The following is an 18,292-nucleotide window of genomic DNA, read 5'->3' as shown; positions in this document are numbered from 1 at the left end:
TGAAACTAATGGTGTTATGATCACTGGAACCAAAGTGTTCCCCTACACACACTTCCGTCACCTGTCCTACCTTGTTTCCTAATAGGAGATCTAATATTGCATCCTCTCTGGTTGGTACCTCTATATATTGATTTAGAAAACTTTCTTGAACACATTTTACAAACTCTAACCCATCTAGGCCTTTAACAGTATGGGAGTCCCAATCAATATGTGGAAAATTAAAATCCCCTACTATCAAAACTTTATGTTTCCTGCAGTTGTCTGCTATGTCTCTGCAGATTTGCTCCTCTAATTCTCGCTGACTATTGGGTGGTCTATAATACAACCCCATTAACGTGGTCATACTTTCCCTGTTTCTCAGCTCCACACATATGGCCTCGGTAGACAAGCCCTCAAATCTGTCCTGCCTGAGCACTGCTGTAACATTTTCCCTGACTAGCAATGCCACCATCCCACCCTTCATCCTTCTGCCTCTCTCACATCTGAAACAGCTGAACCCTGGAGCATTAAGCTGCCAGTCCTGCCCTGGCTACAATGTCATAATTCCATGTGTCAATCCACGCCCTCAGCTCATCAGCCTTCCCCACAATAGTCCTCGCATTGAAGAAGACACACCTCAGAAGATTATTACCACCACATGCAACCCTTCTATTTGTGACTTTGCATGAACCCTTAACATCATTTATTTTCACTCCCGCTCCACTATCTACTGGCACTCTGGTTCCCATCCCCCTGCAAATCTAGTTTAACCCCCCCCCCCCAATAGCACTAACTAACCTCCCTGCAAGGTATTGGTCCCCCTGTAGTTCAGGTGTAACCCGTCTCTCTTGTACATGTCCCACCTGCCCCAGAAGAGGTCCCAATAATCCTGAAATCTGAAACCCTGCCCCCTACACCAGTTCCTCAGCCACGTGTTCATCCTCCAGAGCATCCTGTTCTTACCCTCACTGGCACGTGGCACAGGTAGCAATCCTGAGATTACCACCCTCGAGGTCCTGCTTTTTAACTTCCTACCAAGCTCTCTATACTCACTCTTCAGGACCTCCTCACTCTTTCTTCCTACGTCATTGGTACCGATGTGTACCATGACATCTGGCTGCTCACCCTCCCATTTCAGAATGCTGTGCACGCGATCAGAGACATCCTTGACCCTGGCACCCAGGAGGCAACAAACCATCTGTAAGTCTCTGTCGTGACCAGAGAACCTCCTGTCTGTACCTTTAACTGTCGAGTCCCCTATCACTATCACTCTCCTCTTCTTCCCCTCTTCCTTCTGCACTGCAGAACTAGACTCAGTGCCAGAGATCCAGCTGCCGCAGTTTATCCCGGTAAGTCATCCCCCCAACAATATCCAAATCGGTATACTTGCTGTTGAGAGGAATGGCCACAGGGGAGCCCTGCGCTGCCTGCCCTTTCCCCTTCCCTCGCCTGACGGTAACCCAATTACCTGTGTGCTGCTCCTTTGGCGTAACTACCTCCCTGAAACTACTATCTATAAACTCCTCATTCTCCCAAATGATCTAGAGGTCATGCAGCTCCTGCTCCAGTTCCCTAACACAGTTCGTTAGGAGCTGCAGCTGGATGCACTTCTCGCAGGTGTTGTTGTCAGGGAGACCGGAGGTCTCCCTGACTTCCCACATCCTGCAAGAGGAGCATTCCAACATCCTGCCTGGCATTCTCTCTACTCTAAACAAACAAAACACAACTTACTGGATTCTACCCTCGCCTCTGCTTGTTCACGTTGAAGCCTGTTGAACCAAAGTTGTCCCACTCTGACTCAGTCCACTCTGACGATGGCTGCTGTATATGGCGGTCTTTTTTTAAACCTTTGGCACGCTACGACACATGCCTGCGCAGTCTCACCTCTTTTCCCTGATCAGTTAAAAAAAATGGATTCTCTCTGAGATGTCTTTAGTCCTTCACTCTCAGCCTCTCGTTTCGATTTAAAAAGATCTTAATGAAGTATAGCTGCTGTCTTGCCTACTTTATAACTGCATTGATATGTTGGGACTAGGTTAGGTCCTCAGAGATCTAATGTATTTATTTGTACTGACTACCCACTACCTGCATTTTGAATTATAGTTATGGTAATATAGTTATTATCATAACATAGTTATGGTAATATTTTGGTTTATGTGCTGTGTATGATATATGATTTGTGGGTGCAGTGTGACCTAAAGGAACATCATTTTGTTTGGTTGTACATAAGCACAGTCAGATGACAATGAACTTGAACTTGAATTTAAGGAACTTATGCTCACTTTTGCATTTCTAAATCTGGAAATAAGGAATTTATTCTCAGAGATATTCTGTTTTCCTTGTGAGGTGTTGCAGCTGTCATCAATTCAGTATCTTATTTTGTTATTCCTTGTTTTTGCTGTAAAGGGTAATAAGAACATAATTCTCATTAATCAGTGCTGTAATTGGTTAGAATTAGTGACAATGTGAGGGTGACTGTCTTTACCATCAAGGCTGTATTTGTCCAAGTGAGGTGAGTAGATCTGGTAAAAGTGAAGTCAAGGACAATTAGGTGATATATTCTCCATTTACCATAGTATGCCTCATACAAAGTGGAAGTAATTGTGTTATTGTTCAGTCATCCCAGCACCAGGATATCTGCACCAAATCTTCGTTATAGTGTCCTGGTCACAACTCTCCTCATTTAGTCCATTAGGGTCCTCCCTTTCATCATAAAGTCAGAAATAGGAGGTTTCCCTGTGATGTTCAACTCAACAATATATGGAAGTTACTCACCAAGGCCTCTTAGACAATAATTCTCAAACCTGCAAGCTTTATGAACAGAAAGGATCAAGACAGTAGGTGCATCAGAACACCACCACCTACAGATGCCCCTCAGGGCTGCATACCTTGCTGATTTAGAAGAACATCATTGGTCATCTATTGATACTGGGTCTATCTTCACCCCTCTCTCAATGGCATTCTCAGAAGACCTTCTGCTTTGAGCTGGATCATTAATGTGATACCTTGGTAATGAGCCCAGACACCATAAACCTTAATGCTTCAGATTGAACAAAGTTAATTCCTTCCTCCTCACTAGCAATTTATTGATACTGTTTTGTGTAGCATCATAGTAGAAGAAAAGGCAGAAACTGTAATCTCTTAAGAGTGGGATGAGCTTAAGGCTAGGTACAGGTCTGTAAACGTAAAACTAGGACCAGGGATAGGCCTTTTGCCCTTTTGAACTTGCTCAAACATTCATTAAGTACATAGCTGATTGGACTGAAACCTCAACACTGCATTCACACCTATCTGGGGTAACCATTCCACCATTTTGATTATCAGAGGCTGTGGTAGTGGAAACTCTACAGAATCAAGCATCTGATCAACCTACCACACTCAGACCTCGTGTGGCATCTGCTGATACTGTCAGACCACCTCTCACTTATTCTGCAACCCACGACCACAATGGCAAGGCTGGTCTTGTTGACAGAAAGAGTAGGAGTAGCCCTGATAATGAAACACAGCTGTATGTATTTAAAACTCAGTAACTGGTGATTTGGATTTACTTGTGTGCACTTTAACTTTCTCATTTAATAATTTGGAAGTGTCTATTTGCCAGAGAACATTTAGTAAGAAGTGAGTAAACAGAAAGCATGTAGGGATTTTCATTGTCTCTTGTGTAGTGTCTTTAAAATGGTGATGGCTTTCCAAACTTCAGCTATCCAGATGATTAATGAAAACATTCCAATCATTGTAACCAGAAATGGAAAAAAATCAAAGTTGCTGAGTGCAATTTACTTAATTATTTTTATGTATTAACAGAATTTTGTGCATACCCTGAAAACAACATATCATTAATAATCTTAATCATAAATATTCCAGCATAATTATCTGGAAATATACACATTCAGCCCTGCAGAGGCTGGCAGATTGTCTTGAATAATAGTCTCTCGTATTCTACCCCTGGGTAGTGTTACTGCACAGTGGGACCACTGGTACAAGTTCATTGTTCTCTGAACGTGCTGACACAGGTAGAGTGGTGAAGAAGGCATGTGGCATACTTACCTTCACCTGCCAAGGCACTGACTATAGGAGCTACAGTGTCATGTTACAGTTGTACAATTGGCTGGTTAGGCTACATTTAAAGTACTGTGTGCATTTCTGTTCACCACACCAGAGGAATGATGCGAGTAAGCTAGAGAAATGCAGGGAAGATTCCCAGGAAAGTTGCCTAGACTGCAGGTCTCCAGTTATTAAGAGAGACTGAATAGCCTAGAGCGAGGGAGGTTAACAGTGACCTTATGGAGGATTATTGTAATTCTAAGAGGCACAGATAGACACAGTTCTTTTCCCTCACTGTAGTGAAGCCTAAAATGAGAAGGTAAAGGTGTAAAGTGAGAGAGGAAGATTTTAAGATGATCTGAGGAACACGCTTTCACACAAAGATGGATGCATAGAATGGGATACCAAAGGTTATGGTAGTGGCTGGTACAATTACAATGTTTAAAAGGCATTTGGACAGCTACATGGATAGCAAAGGTTTTGAACAATGTGGGCCAAATACAGGCGAATGGATTTATAGTAGGCAGACATCTTGGTTTGCATGGGTGAGTTAGCTAAAGGGCCTATTTTCCATGATGTGTAACTTTATAAATTTGTGAATGGAAACATTCCAATGAAATATCAAAGCTCAGGGTAAGCAGCTTCCTAGTGATGAAGTTATCAGCTTGGCCCCCGAGGAACCTAAAGAGTAAGGTAACCCAATGGAACACTGGTAGCTGCTAAATATAACACTGTAGAGATTCCTTTTGTCAATGTACATACATCTCTATTAAGAATTCATTTAATGTTCCCAGCAAAAGCATAAATCTAAGTTTTTGAATATCCATTAAACTCTTATGTCTGCTTGCTTTTCCTCTTTTAAAAAACCTTATCCCATCAATTTTACTCTCAGATTTCTGTATCAAACATTTCCCACAGTTTATTCTAATCTCCACAATTGTAATGACTAGTGAATATATAAATGCTGTTACTGCCTATCATTGGCGACAGTACTTTGTCCTGCTTTGTGTTTCTGAACTTTTCAAAATTTAACTGCAGAGAAATTCCATAACTCCAACAATGCTAGGAGTGAACAAGACCAACAGCCTCTCCTGGTCCAACCACATGGTGCCATGGCCGAGAGTCTTACATAAATCTTATGGGTTAACTGTAAAAGTACAAGAATGGCATACGCTATTACGTCACCACGTCATAAAAGAGTGCCTCACTAAAAGTAATGCTAAATGTACATGAATTATCTCTGGCTCCTGTGTTTTTCTTTCAATTGGTTTTTATATTTCGGAGTTACAAAACATAACAGTGGTGATGAGTAACTTTTAAAACAAACCAAAGGCAACTACCTTCCTGCTGAAGTGCAGTGAGGTGTTCGAGTTAAAAAAAAAGTGCAGCACTTTTTTTTCTTCAGAAGGGGACATAGAGACATTTGAGTTAAAAACAAAGCATAGCATGATCAGAAGAAAGACAGTTGAGTTAAAAAAAAGTAGCAAACGGACAAAATTCATGGGTTCATAAATAGTGAGTACCAGGTGATGATAATAAGTAGTAAGATGATGATACTACCTAAATTCTTATATTTATTTCCAACATTACCAATTTTTATTCCTAAAGCTTTTTTTGATACTATTGACTCTAAAATATCTTCTTTCTTGTGGCAGAACAAAAATCCTAGATTGGGTAAAAAATATTTACAGAAGCCTAAGAAGGAGGGCGGCTTGGCTTTACCAAACTTAAGATTTTACTATTGGGCAGTCAATATACGGTATTTAATATTCTGGACACAAGAATGGACTATAGCCACTTGCCCACAATGGGTAAATTTGGAATGTAAATCTGTGCAAGATTTTTCACTGATTTCAATCTTAGGATCTTCACTTCCTTTTTCTTTATTCAAATTGAATAAACAGATAACTAATCCTATAGTCAGATATACATTACGAATTTGGTTTCAATTGCGTAAATTTTTTGGTTTGAATAAATTTATTTTATCATGTCCTATAATATCTAATTATTTTTTCGGCCTTCATCTATGGATCAAGCTTTTCTTTTATGGAAAACAAAAGGTATAACATGTTTTTGTGATCTGTTTCTGGATGATAACATTATGTCCTTTGAACAGCTATCTAATAAATATAATTTACCTAAAACCCATTTTTTTAGATATTTGCAAGTTAGAAATTTTTTGTATAATGAGTTACAGTCTTTTTCGAAAGAATGTCCATTGGACATTACAGATAGAATTTTAGCCCTTATTCCTTATCAAAAGGGTTTAGTAGCCATCATTTATAAGGTGATCATGAATTTACAGTTAGATGTATCAGAAAAAATTAAGAAGGAATGGCAAGAAGAGTTGCATTGTCCTATATCTACTGAGCAATGGGAAAAAAAATTATTATTGGGAAACTCGTCCTCTATTTGTGCTAAACATGCCCTAATACAATTTAAGGTTGTACATAGAGCTCATATGTCTAAGGATAAACTGGCTCGATTTTATTCTCATCTTAACTCAACCTGCGATAGATGTCATTCTGATGTTGCTTCATTGACTCATATGTTCTGGTCTTGTCCTTGTTTACAAAATTATTGGAAAGATATTTTCAGTATTATTTCAAAAGTCTTAAATATTAATTTTCAACCACATCCTCTTACTGCAATTTTCGGTTTACCAATGATGGATAACAATCATTTATCTGCTTCATCTCAACGAATGATTGCATTTGTTACATTAATGGCTAGAAAATCTATTTTATTGAATTGGAAAGAAATTAATCCTCCAACTGTATTTCAGTGGTTTTCTCAAACTATTTCTTGTTTGAGTTTAGAAAAAATTAGAAGTGTGGTTTTTGAACCTTCAGTTAGATTTGAAGAAACTTGGAGACCTTTTATTTAACATTTTCACATGAGTTGAATTGTCTTTTCCTAAACCTTACTTATATTATCCTTAATCAATTGGATGGAGGTTTGGAGTTATTGGCACTACTGTATATGTACTTAATATTATTCAATGGCCCATGTTGGTTAGTGGTTTTTTTTTTTTTGCTTTTTTTCCTCTCTCTTTTTTTTGGGGTTTTTCTTTTTTTCTTCTCTTTTTACTTCTTTGTTCATCAATGTTCTGGGTTTGAGAGGTTATATATTTTTATTATTACATATCTGAATGTCTATTTAAACTATTAATTATGTACTCTCAAACATTTTGTATTCATGTTTCATTTATGTTTGTTTAAAACTAATAAAGAGATTTAAAAAGATAATAAGTAGTAAAAAAACATAAATGGCTGGCTACATTGAAAAGATAGTCACTTTCAATTGCACAAGAGATAGCTGATGCTTACTAAAAAAAGTTGAGCAATACTTTGAAGTGAATGGAATAGCTGAAGAGAAATGAGTGGCAGCTTTATTGAGTGTAACTGGTGGAAGAGCATACAGTTTGGGTAGCAGTTTATCTGCTGCAACCAAACCAGCTGAAATGAGCTCCACTGTTATTATGGTGTAGCTGTAGGTGCAATTGAGTTGCAGGCAGGAATGAAAGTGAATGTGAACAAAATTGCAATGTCTAAACAGAAACCAGCCTGGCTGAATAAATTCTGTTATCATTGTGGCAGGGGCTCACATACCTCAGACCAATGAAGGGTTAAAGGCAAAATGCACAGAAAATGCAACAAAGTAGGGCCCATAGAAAGAGCATGTTGGTTAGAAAAAATAAATGGGCTGCACAGGGAACAGAAAAGGATAAAAAGTCAAGTTGCAGCTTCAAAGAGAGCACTAATCTGCATGCTGTTGATGAAAAATCTTTTAATGAAGAGAGTGACACAGGACTGCGTAGCCTTGAGATTTACAATGTGAAAAGCAATATGGCTTACAACAGAAGTGAACAGCAAATTAATTAAAATGGAAATGGACACTGGTTGAGCTGTTGCAGTCATTCCACAAAATCAGTTTGAATGACGTTTCAAAGACATTTGAATGAAGTCTGCAGATATCCTGCTAAGATCTTATACTGGAGAAAAGATAACTCCTGTGGGAATGACATTTTTAACAGTGAAATACAACAACCAACAAGCCACATTGGGTTTGTATGTAGTAAAAACAGGAGGGCCAGTATTGTGAGGGTGGGATTGGCTAAGACAACTACTACCTGATTGGAGATCCATCCACCATTTGCTTTGCCTGATGGATAGATCAGCAGATCGAGCAGTTTTCCATGCACTGTTCGGGATGCCAACACATCTAGAAAGTGCCAAGAGCAGTGCCTCTCCATCCCCGGGAATGACCCGCATTGCCCTGGCAGAGGATTGACATGCACTTGGCCAGACCATTCATGCGCACACCATTTCTTGGTGGTAGTGGATGCAGCTAGAATATGGCCAGAGGTGTTCCCAATAGCCTCCGCTACAGCTTCACACACTGCAGATGTGTTGGGAAGCCTCTTCTCAAAAACTGGTGATCCAGAACACTTCATCAGTGACAATGGTCAACACTTTGTTGCAGAATAGTTTCAGTCATTCCTGAAAACAAATTGAATAAGATATATTACATCTGCACCGTACCACTGAGCCTGGTGGACAGGATTGTCCAGAGTCTAAAGAACTTATTGCTAGCAACATGAGCAGAACAACCTACACTAACACTGAATCAGAAGCCTGCCAATTTCCTCCTTGCATATCATAATGCAGCACACTCCACAACCATCAACTTACCAACCATGCGGGCCGTGGGTCACTCTTGCTTGGATCTCCTCAAACACAATATCAGAATGAGTATGCAGTTCTAACAGCTGACTCAAATAGAAGGCCGCTCAAGCAAGGGGGTTCAGTAGTTCATTCCTGGGCAAGCAGATGAAGGACTACAGTGGTGTTCAAAAGTGGGCACTTGGAAAGATTAAGAACAGAACTGGACAACTTTCCTACACAGTGGTGACTGCATCTGATGTCATACTGGATACGACACAGTAGAAGACAGCAGAGTCAATTGTTAGAGAAGAAAGGTGCCCACAGCTGTTAGAACAACTTCCTGCAGTCCCAGACTCAACTCTTACAACCATCATGGAGAACGCCCCAGAACCTGAGATTGCTTTACAGCCACATCTCTCCTGCCAAGTTGAGTAACCCCCACCCTATCATGGAAGGTATTATCCCACAATTGTAACAAATCCACCACAGTGATTAAATCTTTAGGACTGAATGGGCAATTTAAAACTTACAATGCAATGGATGTCTATATTGTAGTCTTATTATATAGTATATTGTGTATGTAGTTGAGATGCATTCTCTATTGAATAAGCAGGATGGAGTGTTGTGTGTTTAGTATATCAGCAGCATTTAAGTAATATTGTAAACATATTGTTTGATTAATCGTTCTTTATTGTTTACGTAATTCATTATGGGTTATATTTTAAAGTACGTGAATGGCACACATCATTATGCCACATCCTAAGATTGTGCCTCAATAAAATAAAAGCTAAATGTACAGAAGTTCATGGATCCTGTGTTTTTCTTTCAAATAGTTTTATGTCTTGAGGTTACAAAACGTAACACTGTATAATGTAGAAAATAAAAGGTCAAGTGTAAAGCAATCTCTAAAGCAGAATAGTAAGTATAAGTATCATGATTCCTAAAACAAAATGAAAATAAACTGAAATCCTTTTGGTTGGTTCCAAATTGAAAGGAGATAAACCTTTGATAAACTTGGGAACCTGGCTGCCCTTGTAAATCAGAAGTAACTAGCCTGCATGTATTGATTTACTGCAATCAATAGCCTAGAACTTCCCTTTTGGAGTTGTGCTTTTGAACTGCCTGTACAACTGGCATTTCTGCACTGTTCTGGGAGTTTTGGTGACCTGGAGCCTTGAAGCTGCAGTATGATTGTGGTGCTGTGGTGGGTTCAGGCCAAATCTAAGCAGTTGGGGCATGGGCCCGAGAGCGAGGTACAAGCCGAAGTTTGGCCCCTGGTGGAGCAGGCCTGAGGGCAATTCAAAGTGGCAGAGCCTGGGCCTGAGAGCAAAGAAAGAACCAATGTTTGTCTGATTTACGAGCAGGGCCAAATTGAAAAGGCTGGAGTGCGGGGGCCAGAGACAAGGGATGGACTGGTGTTCAGCTCACAGCTCCATGAGTTTTACTCATCTCTGTGAGGACTGAGGCTGTGGCCTGCAACTAATGGGCTCCTGGACCAGCTGCTGGCTTCATGGCTGTGGACTCACTTTCACAAACTTTAGTTTTGAGTGTTATCTGTTTACATTTTATTGTTTGCACAATTTATTCTTTTTTTCACATTGGGCATTTGATAATCTTTTTTTAATTGCCTCTATTGGTTTTTTTATGGCTGCCTGCAAGAAGACGAATTTCAAAATTGTATATAGAACACATACTTCGATAATGAATGTACTTTGGGCAAAATCCTTGATTCAGATTTTAATTTTAAATACCACATCATGAAATTGACTAGAGTACCAGTTCTACACTTAAATAGTGCAAATGTACATTTGTTTCTGTCATGTAATGATGCTGAAAAGCTAATTCAGGCCTTTATATTGAATAGACTAGGTTACATATAATGCACTTTTTACTATCGACAAACTTCAACTGATTCAGAGTACTGCTGCTAAACTGATAACCAAACCAGGATGTAAGAACTTATCACTCCCGTACCAGCTACTTTACATATTCCTGCATCTTGTAGAATTGATTTTGAAGTTATCTTTCTTGTTTTTAAAGCTCTTAATAGTCTGGGACCGGAGTACCTCACAGAATTGTTTTCATTTTATAGTCCTGCTCAACCTCTCAGGTATTCTTCCGCCTGTCTCTTAAATTTAAACCATCTCCCTCAAAAGATAATTGCAGGTCAGCTTTTATGAACTTACACTCACAGACAGTAGAATTCAATACCTAAAACTATAAGGGATGCAGGCTCAGTTGACAGTTTTAAACACCAGCACAAAACCCATTTATTTAAACTTTTTAACAGGCATCTTTTTGTCCATGTTTGTACGTTTATCCCATTGTAAAGCACTTTGAACTACATCAACCATATGAAAAGTGCACTAGGAAGTTATTATTATTATTTTTTTTTTTCTCAGCTCAAGCTGAGCACAGCCAAGCATACGCATTTCCAATTGATAGGGTCTTTCGGACTATTCCAGTGGTGTCTAGTATTGCCACTCTCTGAAGGTTTATATAAATATTGCAGTGTAGGCCTAATTGTTTAATGCTATTGTATAGTGACTTTGGGATAATACCTGTTGTAGAAAATACTGTTGGAACATTGTATACCCTGTACATGTTCCATAGTCTTACAATTTCCTCTTTTAATTCATCATATTTCTGCTGTTTCTCATTTATTGATTTCTGTATGTAGCGTGTGTTTGGAATAGTTATATCTATTAAGTAAGTTTTTCTTGCTTAAGTAAGTTGTTCCTGTAATATTATATCTGAACGGTGATTACTGATTGCCCTATCCGTAATAATGTGTCAGTTGTAATATAGTTTGTGGGACTCTGTCTCTAAAACTGGATCAGGGTTATATTTAAAGTATGAGTTTGCATTTTAAAAGAAGATTTTGGTGAATGATGTTTGCCTCTTGATTGTGCTTGTGCAAGAAATCAGATTGAATAAAACTGCCGCTGGATTGTTTCTGGATTCTCTTCCCATTTTCAGCATGTGTCATCTTGAATTTTTTGGTCTTTCAATATGTGTTATGTAGTCGCTCTGGAAAATGGCTTTGTTTATTTTGTTAATGGTGACTTTTTTTTATTGTTAGTACATAGGGTGATTATAATACACTTCATCAAGTGTTGTAGGAATTTCCCAAAGTATTGGGTGTAGTTTATATATACCTTAAGAACTTAATATTATTATTATAATACCAAAAATATATAGCTTGATAAGAACACAGATTCATTAGTGCAAGAAGCTGTTAAGACTGCAGTACAGAAACATTTGCAGCATGTAGATAATCATTAAACTTCCCAGTAAGTTTAACTAGGCAATACCAAGCTTATACATTTAATTGACTATCAATAAGCTTTGTATTAATTTCATTGTTTTCAGAACCTGTTATGTGCAGAAGTTCTGCTAGGTTTTCGTACGGTGCAATAGTATCTTTCTTTATTTTGCCCATTACGCTGCAGTGAAGGTTCTATTTGGATTCTTCACTGCTGTTTTCTTAACAATTTTATTTTACCAGTTAGGGCTGTTGGCCCTGAGCCGAAACTCCGAACCTGGAGGAACAGTGGATTTCTCTCTTCGTCTTAGAATGCAATAGTATATCCACTCTAAAATACTGTTGCTTTAAAACAAATTGGGGACACAATGGAGACAGGCATCTATATTGATGCAATTCATTCTTCACATTTACCTGAATTCCAGCATGAAGAAATGCTGAAGTAAAGAAAGTTGAAAAAGAGTTGATAACTTGAGCAACTTGATAATACCAATTCCTAACTGCTGTTTGAATTTTAAAATTAAATGAGTTCAAATTTAGTCCATGGGCCCACTCCATCCCGATATTTACACATAAACATTTCCCCCTGCTAATATAAAGAACAAGGTATGAGGAAAACCCTACTAAGCTGGATTCTATCCTTCAACAGTGTATCAACTTTGTACTCACCATTAGTGGGAGTTTGAGTGGGACTGATCAACCCCAGGTGATTGTAATTATGGTGATGGTTACCTACAAAGCAAAGAAAGAAGGGGTAAAGCAAAAATAAATGCGGGCAAATTATACATCAATAAGCATTTTAATTGTCTAAAAATTGCACCTTTATATAATAACTCTTGAAAGGTACAAAAATATCATAATTGAATATAGCAAACATTTGCATTTTTATCATTTTGTTGGTGATTGTATTACAGTTGTGATATATGCAGATCATTGCAAATGTAGGTGAAATAAACATTTTTATTTTCTCTATGGGGAACCTTGTGATGGAAAATGGAATCTACAAGAATGCTTTGTGTGAATTTGGTGTTTATCTAGATAATTCCGTTTTAAAATTATGTAGATAGTTCAGGTTCTAAGTCACTTGCTTGGATAAAGTTGTGCGAATATAGGTACCTGACCTATGAATACTACTTACTTGCTTTGAGTCTAAATTAAAATGACCCTACTTTAAAAGCAGCTGTTCTTTCCTTTTTAATACATTTAAGCAATATAACAACTCATTAATCTTTCCACAAAATCGTGAGATTTAGAAAACCAATTTCTGTAAATTTATTCACCAGCATAGGAGCCACAAATCAACTAGGGACCAGACCAACAAAATATATTAGTTATTCATCCCAACTGCTAGCTAGTGAATAGAGTGTGGTGGAGAAGTCATTAATATTTAAGCAATGTAGATATTTCAAACCATTTGTCATAGTAAGTAAATGACAGAAGTGAGTGTATTTATAATTAAAAACAAGGACATCAATCACAACAAAGAACTGAATGAATAACCGAGTATCACAAAATTCTGCCACAATATGAACATTTCAGATTTACACAGCAAAGGCAGTTGTTATTATTTTACAATTATTGATATATCAGTTTTCATTGATAATTTTTAATCTACTTTGTATGTTATTTAGAAGGCAAGCCTACAACAGGTTGTTTAGACAATTCTCGACTCCATTGTACTTAACTGGTCTTCAGCTCTGTATTTACTGTAACGCTGTAGGATCTCCACCTCTGCTGTTGTCTTAAACATTCCGCATTACTGATCATGTTTGCTTGTCAGCAAATTGCCGTTAAACTGAGATTTCTAACTCAACAATGTTAAAATGGCTTGCTTCTTCCCAATACAAAGCTATTTTCCTTTCAAGGTGCACAAGAGATCCTTTATGAAAAATGGTTAGGTCGAAAAGCAAATGGCCCCAAGGCACAACTTCTGTTTGAGTTCTATAGCAGTAAGACTAATCACTTAATGGAATAGAGATCAAGTTAATTCAACTGGGGTGTACAGAGTCACAAACCACTAAAATAAATGGGATAGGAGACAATGAATGATGTTCAGAAACATTTTAGCGACAATGAATGAAGATCAGAAATATTTCAGCCATGGCTTGGTGATTACATTCTCAAAGTTGATCTTGAGGTTAATTTTCTTCAATGCCCTGTCCAGTGATTAAACTAATTTGCAGCTTTGTAAGAGATGGTGTCCAACTGATGAGAATATTGGCCATGCCTTTCTTCCCATGAATTTGTCTAAGGAATAGGACACTTTCCACACAAGTGATCTGAATAACATCTATCTTTAAACTAAAATTAGGGAGGTACATTAGTTGTTCATTAATCTCTTTGCAGTGAATGAATTATGCTATGATCAACTTGATTGCTTCATTTTCTTCCATTACATAATAAAAAAATAACATTTCAAAAGAAATTATTTGGCAACAGTGCACTTTAGAACATTCTTAAGATTTAAAAAAATCTTGAAACTTTCACAGAAATACTGCCATTACCATTCAACATTTTCAGCATTTATGTCTGTATTAATGCAGAAGTTTACAGACATGAAGTGACTTTCTGATTTTGCTTCACTCAGAATCTCCATTCAATCCAGCTTTCTGATTTTTCAGTATTTCTACTGCAGAACTATCTGCTGAACCAATCCCAAGTCAGATTTAGCTCAGGCACAGAGAACCTATTGAAATGCATGGCTAAGATTGGCTGCAAAGGTGAAGAGTAAATAAAAGACCATTTTCTTTCTTAATCAAAAATTTGAATGTATTTGATTGATGTTAAGTGATTTAGTTTTTAATATATTTCAAACAATTTTAAGAATGAACAAAGTCTGTTTTTTTATTTTTGAATTTAAATGAATCATTATGAATGTTTCAGACTACCAGCATATCTTCTGTTCCACCACCCTTGACTATAGCTAAACAATCATCAAAAATGTCTACTGAGCCATGTGTCACCAGCACTGCAGTAAATCAGACCACCAAGCTGTACTCTTTCTCCCTGCATACAAAGAGAAGCTGAAACAGAAGGGTCTGGTACAGAAAGTCATTCAGTGTTGGTCTGAGGAGTTGAGCTTCCATACTACCTTGAGTAAATAGACTGGTCCACATTCAAAGATGCAACTACCATCCTAGATGAGTATGTCACTACCATCAAGGACTTTATCAACAAGTGTTTTGAAGACTGTGTATCAAAGGGGACAATCTGAGAGATACCAAACTAGAAGCCATGCATGAACTGGGAGATCCATTCCCAAATGAAATTTAGGACTGCAGTGTGATCTTGATTATTACAAGAATATAAGATAAAACCTCCATAAATCTATCTGGGATGTCAATAGACAACATCAGTCCAAAATAGAATCCCAGACAAGCTAACAGTTGTGACAGGTAACATGCCTTAATGCCAGTGACATCCACCATCATACAGTGCTTTAAGACGCTGCTCATCGCTTGTATTAATTCCAGCCTCCTTGACAATTTTGACCCACTGCAATTCACCTACTGCCAGAACAAGTCAATGGCAGATACCATCTCCCAGGTACATTACTCATCTCTGGAGCTTCTGGACAGTAAAGACACTTACAGTATGTTAGACTATTACTTATTGATTCCAGCTCTGACATCAGTACCAATATCCAAGTGAACCCATCTCTAAACCCCTCAACTTGAGGCTCAACACCTCCCTTTGAAACCTGACTTTGTGACCAACAGACCTCAATCAGTAGGAAAGGCAACAGCATCTCCAACTAACTTCAGTATTGTTTTGGAAAAGTACATTGAAGGGAAGGTAGTGGTTTATGTGCAGGTTGATGAGACAAGGCAGAATAACCATCTGACATGTGCTAAATGATTGAAATGGCTCTTTTTGTTCTGTAAAGCTCTATGGCTCTAACTTCACAGGCTACATCCTCAGCCCCCTTCTCTACTCTTTATAGATCATGACTGCATGGTCAGTTTCTGTGGTAACGCCATCTACAAATTTCCAAATGACACCAATGTAATGGGCTGTATCTCAAATACAGTAATGAAGTGGAGTACAGGAAGAGATAGAGGGCCTACTGACATGCTATCATGACAATAATCTTTCCCTCAATGTCAGTGAAACAAAAGAACTAGTCATTGACTTTAAGAGGGATTATACTCACATGCTCCTGTGGTGAACAGTGCTGAGGTTGAGAGTTTCACACTCTTAGGAGTGAATACCACTATCAGCTTGTCTCAGTCCAGGCACGTGAATCCCATGGCCACAAAAACCCACCAGTGCCTTTGCTTCCTGGGCAGGTTAAAGAGATTTGGCATGTCTCCTATGCTCCTCACCAGTTTTTATTGATGCACCAACCACAAGAGCTGTAGACTGAGTTTAGCTCATCATGGAAACCAACCTCGCCGTGATTATCTCAGACTACAGTTCTTGCAGCCTTGGTAAAGCAGCCAGCATAATCAAAGACCCCACCCATCCTAGTCATTCACTCTTCCCCTCCCCACCCACCCCACCCAACACCCATCAAGCAGAAAATACAAAATCCTGAAAGTATGTATCCTGCTCTTAGAAGACTATTAAAGTGTTCCCTAATGCAATAAGTGACCCCTTAACCTCACAATCTACCTTGTTATGACCTTGTACTATACTGTCTGCCTGCGCCACACTTTCTCCAAAAATGTAATATTTTATTCTGTGTTCTGTTATTGTTTTATCTTTTACTTCCTCAACACACTGTGGTAATGAATGGACCTGTATCAACAATAAGTAAGACAAGTTTTTATCACTGGTCTTCTGTAACATGTGGCAATGATAAACTGATTTACCAATTATACTCATTCATATTTAAATACTTCCATGGCTGGTAAATTTGGAAATGTGCCTGTGGTGAACTACATATACCTGCGGACTGCTCCTGTGGCTCCTCCCACAGACCCCTGTATAAAGGCGATTGAGGCCTGAGCCCGGCCTCTCAGTCTCCAGGATGTAGTATGGTGGTCAACCACTGCTTGTTCCTACTTCCAGTCAATAAAAGCCGATATCTCATCTTTACATCTCAGAGTGAGTTATTGATGGTGCATCAATTTTATTGACTGGAAGTTTTAAAACATGGAAACTGTTTTACGTCCGGAAAGATTGGATTTGGACCCCCAAGACCCTGAAGCCTTTGAACTCTGGCTTGCATGCTTCCAATCATACTTGGAGGAGGTTTGTGCAACTGACCTCGCTGTTATGCACAGAATTCTCCTCTCGAGGGTCACCTTGGCTTCTGGGTCGCATTCCACAGACATCTGGGTGGGTTGTGTAGCGACATTGGTGGTGCAGGGCACAGAATATCGGAACTTTGCGCTACTGATCATGCCTCAACTGTGTGCGCCTGTGCTATTGAGGCTGGACTTCCAGAGCCAACTCGAAAGTGTGACTATGGCATATGATGGGCCCCTCCCACCACTCACTGTCCGGAATCCTCAGTTTGGTGGGACTTCGTCATATACCCCACTACTGACCACACACACACACACCGAACCACACATCCCACCTAGCACCATGCCGACAGCTGCGCTACTGACACCACTTGCAGCCTCTCCACCCTCAAGTTCCCTCCCCCACTGTTGTTCGCCAACCTGACCCCCGACTGTAAACCTGTGGCAACTAAAAGCAGGAGGTACAGCGCGGGGGACAGGGCCTTCATTCAGTCGGAGGTGCAGCGGCTGCTCAGGGAGGGGATCATTGAGCCAAGCACAAGCCCTTGGAGGGCCCAGGTGGTTGTTGTTCAGACCGGGCAGAAAAATAGGATTGTCATGGACTATAGTCAAACCATCAATAGGTTCACGCAGCTTGACGCGTACCCCCTACCCCACATCGTGGATATCGTCAACCAGATAGCTCAGTACAAGGTGTACTTGACAATAGATCTGAAATCCACTTATCACCAGCTCCCCATCTGCCCAGAGGACCGCCCCTACACCACCTTCCTGCGCGTCCCATTTGGTGTCACAAATGGTGTCTCAGTTTTCCAGCGGGAAATGGACCGGATGGTGGACCAGTACCAACTGCAGGCCACATTTCCCTATCTGGATAACATCACCATCTGTGGTCATGACTGGCAGGATCACAACGCCAACCTCCAATGATTTTTCTAAGTGGCCGAAGCTCTGAACCTTACTTATAATAAGGACAAGTGTGTATTTGGAACCACCTGACTCACTATCCTTGGGTATGTCATGGAAAATGGGGTCATTGGCCCTGATCCCAACCGTATGCGCCTCCTGTTAGAACTCCCTCTTCCCACCACTCTCAAAGCCCTCAGATGGTGCCTGGGGTTTTTTTCCTATTATGCCCAATGGGT

At 39.3% G+C, this 18,292-nt stretch overlaps 1 protein-coding gene across 1 annotated transcript in view; it reads right to left on the bottom strand.

The window, feature by feature from the left end:
* LOC132380153 (protein shisa-6-like) overlaps positions 1–18,292 on the bottom strand; it is a 568,432-nt gene that overhangs the window by 46,351 nt on the left and 503,789 nt on the right. Inside the window, exon 6 of the mRNA XM_059948780.1 lies at positions 12,625–12,687. Coding sequence (XP_059804763.1) covers positions 12,625–12,687 — 63 coding nt within the window. The remainder of the gene's footprint in view (positions 1–12,624; positions 12,688–18,292) is intronic.

The sequence above is a fragment of the Hypanus sabinus genome, chromosome 23 (genome assembly GCF_030144855.1).
Source record: "Hypanus sabinus isolate sHypSab1 chromosome 23, sHypSab1.hap1, whole genome shotgun sequence".
NCBI classification, from domain to species: domain Eukaryota; kingdom Metazoa; phylum Chordata; class Chondrichthyes; order Myliobatiformes; family Dasyatidae; genus Hypanus; species Hypanus sabinus.
The sequence above is the reverse complement of the archived record's forward strand: the minus strand, read 5'-3'. Positions and strand labels throughout refer to the sequence as shown.